The sequence below is a fragment of the Lissotriton helveticus genome, chromosome 2_1, assembly GCF_964261635.1.
Source record: "Lissotriton helveticus chromosome 2_1, aLisHel1.1, whole genome shotgun sequence".
Taxonomy (NCBI): domain Eukaryota; kingdom Metazoa; phylum Chordata; class Amphibia; order Caudata; family Salamandridae; genus Lissotriton; species Lissotriton helveticus.
In genome coordinates this window covers 1,506,211,177-1,506,217,176 of record NC_136059.1, presented here as the reverse complement: position 1 = coordinate 1,506,217,176, position 6,000 = coordinate 1,506,211,177, and the positions used below count along the sequence as shown (strand labels likewise).

The following is a 6,000-nucleotide window of genomic DNA, read 5'->3' as shown; positions in this document are numbered from 1 at the left end:
CGGGAAGCAGGAAAGTGGCCCACACAACAGGGGAAGCCACCACCCAACACCCACAAGCAGGGAAAGGGCAAACAGGGCAGGGCACAAGAGCCGAGCACCCGAAGAACCAGAGGCCACCCAAGGCGGAGGCCAAGGAAGACCAAAGAACCCCAGCCACCAGAGGAGGGAAACAAAGTGACCGGCGGGAAGGCAAGCCCAAACCCCAACAAGCCAGCAAGGAAAGCACAAGAGGGGGAAGGAAACTGCAACCAGAAACCAAGGCAGCAGGCAGCAGGCAAGAAGCAAACCCAACACTAGCCGAAACCCACCAGGGCCACCACCAGCACTGCACTGGAGCCAACAGCCCAACAAGGCCATGGCCCACCAGGACAGAGGGAGGGCCCAACCGCCCCCCCTCCCCACATGCAAAACAAGGGGGAGAGCCCAGCAGAAGGTAGACACCCCGAGCACGGGGCAAGCAAAATCACCCGGGAGAAGCAAGAAGCGCCCGACAGTGAAAACCGCAGGCAGGCAGGCAAGAACCCAGACAGGTACGCACCCGGCCCGAACCCACAGGAGAGCAAGAACTAAGGGGTGGAAGGACCACAAGCAGCCAAAGGAAGCCCAAGAACCGCAAGGCAACAGGGACAAGCATCCAGGGCTGACCAGAACAGGGAAGAGTAGGCAAAATCAGGTGCGCCCCATCCAGGCATCAACCAGGGCCGACCAGGGACCACAGAAGCCCTCAGGGCAGGACGACCAGAGACCCAGATGACAGAGCAAAGAGGCCACAAGAAGAAGCCAAAAAGCCCCAGGAGAGAGCACCAAAGTGAGCCAAGGCCCAACAGGCAGACACCACACCAGGGACAAACCAGGACCCACCTGGCAAAACCACGAGACGGGCAGCAGGAGAAACAGAAGCCAAGGCCACAGGCCAGCACAACAGGAGAGCACAGCAAGCAAGAAACAGCCAATATGCGTGCACCAAGGGGACAGGCCAACAGCAGACCCACAGGGACCGACCCCCAGGCAAGACACCAATCAGCAACAGGCAAGCAAAAGCCAGAAGGCCGGGGAACACACCACCCAAAGAGGAAGCCCCGAAGAACCAGCCCCTCTCCCCCTCCAAAAAGGGGAAGCCACACAGGGGAAACCAGGCCCAGGACAGCGAAGGCAGGGGAGCCCATGTCGCAGGCCGCCGAAGACACCACAGGTACAGGCGCCAGCAAAGAGAAGCCCATCAGGAAAACACCAGCACTGGGAGAGACCTGAGGATGACGGGAGCCAACAGCATCGGAAAGAAACCATAGAGTGCAAGAAGCGCAAGCAGGAGGCCAAGAGATCAAATCCCGGCACCACCCAGAGGCCCAGGTGCACAACACGGTAGCAACCAGAAGGCCGGCAAGCAGCAACCCAAACATCCTAAGATGGTATGGGGAAGAGACACAACCCAGGGCTGCAAGCAAACCCCACGGAAAGCAGAAGCCTCCCGAACCCGGAAACACAGGCGAAAAAGAACAGAGACGCAGCAGTAAGCAGCGAAACTACAAGAGCGTGCAGCAAATCCACAGGAACATAGGCCCCAGCGCTGTCTCCGTCAAACAGGCCCACGGCCCGAACCCACCAAACCAAAAACAGTAGGGAAGGAATCGCAAAGCGAATCGTAGCACAGCGTCATATACACAAACATGAGTCACATTACACAAGAATGCGCATATCAACTCCTGGAATCACAGGGTATGGAGCGGATGCCAGGCCCAAACCAACCGCCACAGGCTCGAAAGTCGCCAGCACCAGCCATAAACCACAACCTTGCTTACAGAGAAGAAAAGTGGCCAGAGGAGACGCAGGCGAGGGCAAAAGAGGGGAAGCAGCCCAGTGGCAGAGCGCCAGCTCTGCAAGCACAGGGCCCCGGGTACAAACCACGGCATCTCCAGGAGCCACTGCCGCCCATCCGGGCATCGCCCAGAAGACTAGCCAGCCAAAAAAAAAGAAAAATAGGAAGGAGACAAAAAGGGACCGGTGTGCGGTACTTACCAAGGGGGCAGGAAGGGCGCACCACAAGGCCACTGCCCCCTAATAGCCAGCCAGGGCGCGCACTAGGTAGGGGACTCCAGGAGCAGCAACCAGCATGTGCGTGAAGGAGCAGTAAACCATCCGCCGGCAACAGCCCACCCCCTGCACCCCTTGCACGGGGCTCCGGGCACTATTACCAGGAGTCAAGCCCGCCCAGCCAGGCAGCACCCAGAAGGAGAGTCAGCCAACAGATCCCCAAACAGCAAGGAAAAAAAGGGACCGCTATGCGGTACTCACCAATGAGGCAGGAAGGGTGCACCACAAGCCCCCTGCCTCCAACAGCCAGCCCAGGCGCGCACCGGGAATCCAGCGCCAGGCAGAGAAGACTGCCTAATTGGCCTCAGAGGGCACAGCATGGTCCACCCCTGCAGCGACCCAACCGAGCAGCAGGAGCCGTAGGAAGAAGAGAAGTCCGGCAGGACATCAAACGCCAGGTAGGGGGCCCAGGAGCAGCGCCCAGCAGAGCCCCAGGACCCTCCAAACAGCAGCAGCAGCGCGTCCCCCAGACCGGCCAAGCCACAGGGAGACGCGCACTGTAACCCGGAAGAGACTGGGAGGAACGGCGCCCCAGCCGCAAAGGGCCAGGCGGCAACAACGCAGCTCCTGGCAAGCCCGGCAGGCCAGGAGAACGCATAAGAGGATGGCGAGGACAGCCCCGCAGCCCCGACGAGACGTCCACTGAAGAAACCATCAGGTAAGTCCAACACGTCCAAATCTGTCGGAAGACAGAAGAAAAGAACAGGCTGCATGCTGGGCTGGTACCGCTTATGTACTCCCAGTGGGAGGGAGTGGGTAGGATATCCCCATGCACCTTTTAATTTTTTCTGTCGTGGAGATAGTCATCTCAAATTAGTAAGGAATGGGAAGAGGACAGGAGGGACCTGGGGGTAATACATCCCTGCTGAAAAGTATTTGTACTCCCCTACTGGTAGAAATGCGTTCCTGCTGAAAAGTACTGATAGAACGGTGTCCATACTGAAAATTGATGTTACTCACCCACTGATAGTAATGCGTCCGGCTGAAAAGTGCCCGTAGTGTACCAATGAAATAAAATGAATGTAGGTACCTAGACCCTGACTCTGACTTACCATTAAATGCAGTGATTTTGTGGAGAAACTCAGACTTCAGGTTATAAAAGGTATTTAAAGTGTGTTGCATCTATATCAACAGTGTTATCAGTAGTTTAACCCCTTCCATGCTGATGACGAGCTCAGCTCGTCATCAGCGTTACCTGCCGTGTGCTGATGACGAGCTGAGCTCGTCATGTAACGCGGTAAATCAAAAAATGCCGCATACCGCGGGAAAAACGGCCGCACGCATGCGGTTAAAAAGGGCAATGGTACTTCCGCTGCACTTCTGAGAATAGTTCTTTGTCAGCTATGAAATATTGAAGAACCAATAAAAGCAACTGTGGGAGTTTTCTGATGAAAGAAAGTGCTAAATATTAGGGGCCAGCTGTATCAAGGGCCTGCGTGGCGTTGCCTTGCGTCATGCAAGGTGACGCAAGGCAACGCAAGTCAGGTTTGCTATGCCACTCATGGCGTAGTAAATCTGGAGTAACACAAGTCAGCAAAAGTGACTGCCTTGCATTCCTGCACTCCCCATTTGACGCAGAACAGTGCAGCATATTGTCTTCCTGCGTTATGTTGTGCAAAATGCTGTTTGATCTGACACTGGGGGCTTCATTTATGGGGTTTTGGCGCTAAGTCACCTTGCTGTGCTGCCCTATGTCAAAGTGAAAGGGCAGAAATGCATCGTATTTATCTACTACTGTGCATTTCTGTTCTTTCCCCCAGCGCTGGCACCATTTTGGCAGTGTAGCGCCAACTCAGGGCCCCTTGTGCAAGGGTGCTGGTGTTGTCGGCAGGATTATTTTTGTGCAGGAAGGGGCACCTTCCCACACAAAATCAATCCTAGGAGGCTTTTTCCTTTTTCTAAGTGGGCTGCCGAATGCAACACTCATGGAAATAGGAAAAACAAAGAGAAATAAATTGTTTTCTCTTCTCTTTGCCTCCCCTGGAGAGGCGTAAGGTTTTGGCACATCCTCAGGTTCATATGGTTTTGTAAATCTGTGGAAGCATCAAAATCCAAGGATGTTGCTTGGGAACACCCGCGGCAACGCCTATGAAACGCCTGCTGAACGCAGAGTAAGCAACGCAGCGATTTACCCTGCCTTGCCATACTCCGTATTTGTGATGCCACACAAAGTAGCTTTCATAGAAATGATTTCAAGGTTTGCCCTGCCGGACTGTCAGCTGCGATAGGGGGTCATAAGATGACTAGTGGCAGTGCAACTATTTCTGCAAAATCCATATTTATCTAGTATATGCCAATATTTTACCAATAAGTGCTACTTTTCCTTTCATACCGATTGTTCATTTATTTGATCAGCCTTCCATACGGCTATGTTCTGCTTTAACTGCAAGCAAAACCATCTGAGTGACCCAATCATGTGCCTGACTTGATCCACTAAAAAATGTGTAAAGTGCAAACCAAAAGCAAAGGCGACACAAGGCGGCGTGTTTATATCACTCTCATGCTCAGATTTAAGGAACTTTGTACAAAGCGGAATGTCTGGAATTTTTCCCGCACTTGTATCTGAACAAAAGCAAAACTGAGACTGTTGAGGTTTCACCTTGTGGTGACGGGTTGGGTGTGCACTTCTAGTGAAGTGGACATCGAGAAATGTTGGGAGTATGACGTAATATGTGGAATTACCAGGGGATTTTCGCAAAGGAAACTCCCTGCACTCCTCCTCGGATGCTTTGCCTCGAGAGGTGAGCATGCATGTCGTCATAGAACCTTCGAGACGGAGCCGCAGGTGCTGCTGGGTGATGCTGAGGGACAGCGGCCCAATCTTCAAAGCAGGCATTGTCCTGGCGAAGAATGGGGAAATCCCCCGGCTCGCACTCGATTATAAAATAATTTACCGTGTGTGGCGGTCTCTTTCTTAGCAGTCACTCAGACATAGAGTAGTGTTCGCCACTACGATCAGTTCTGTCGAGCAATTTCAGAAAGAGACAGCGTGTTTGGAATACTGCGTTTTAGACTTTTCAGATTCTTTGCTGGAGAAGACAAGATAAGCGTGATGGCGAAGACCCTTGTCCTGATCTTTGCCGTCGCTCTGTCTACCTGTCTGCTTGTACAAGGTAGGTCACTGTTTGACTTCACGCTCCCCCCTCCTCTCGTTGTACGCGAATTATTTTTATTTGCTTCAAAAACTGTGGAGCAATCCTGTGCAGACGGTGGTGTGGTGGAGGTTCCAGGGAAAGTACAGTTGTGGGCTCAGGTCACTGTGCACTCTGCATAGTAAATGGTAGCATTCGCCCCTCTACAGCCTTTCGGATATCGGGGTCCATTGGAGAACTTCTGCAAGGTGTAGTCCTGTTAAAAAAATATCAAGGCTGTATTTATTATTAATTAAAGGTAGTTATGGAGCAAAACCTACCAATAGGGGTAACACCAAAAGACCGTTAAAATCCCCAGTGCAATAATCACTCCTGACCTGCTGGTAAATTCAGCAGGGCCCACACAACCTCTCACAGGCAAGGACGCCCCCCCCTGCAGTGGGCGTGGCTGTCACAAGCAGCCATGAGCGCTCCAGCCCCCCTCAGGGTGGACACAGGATGCAGCCCACAAGTACCACAGACTCTGTCAAGGAAAGATCAAGAATAGAGTGCGTGTACATGTTCCATAGGTTCTCCCGTTTCATCCGAAAATGAAAATGAATCTTCTAATAAATGTAGTTTTACATCCCTAGGCGCGACTGTGAAACATCTGAATGAATGTAACAGGAGTTGGGGCTTCGAGTCACATCTGTGATGCTTTAATGAACGAGAAATGGCAGGGGACCTACGCTTACTTAATAAACATTGAATGACATATTTACAAGCCCTTGAGACACGTTTGTGTCATTTTTAACATGTGAAAAATGACGCAAAAGTG

At 52.6% G+C, this 6,000-nt stretch overlaps 1 protein-coding gene across 1 annotated transcript in view; it reads left to right on the top strand.

Annotated features, from left to right (window-relative positions):
* The first annotated feature begins 4,847 nt into the window (after positions 1-4,847).
* LOC144818721 (C-X-C motif chemokine 2-like) overlaps positions 4,848-6,000 on the top strand; it is a 73,725-nt gene continuing 72,572 nt past the window's right edge. Inside the window, exon 1 of the mRNA XM_078676395.1 lies at positions 4,848-5,204. Within this exon, the coding sequence (XP_078532521.1) occupies positions 5,144-5,204 (61 nt within the window). The 5' untranslated portion in view covers positions 4,848-5,143. The remainder of the gene's footprint in view (positions 5,205-6,000) is intronic.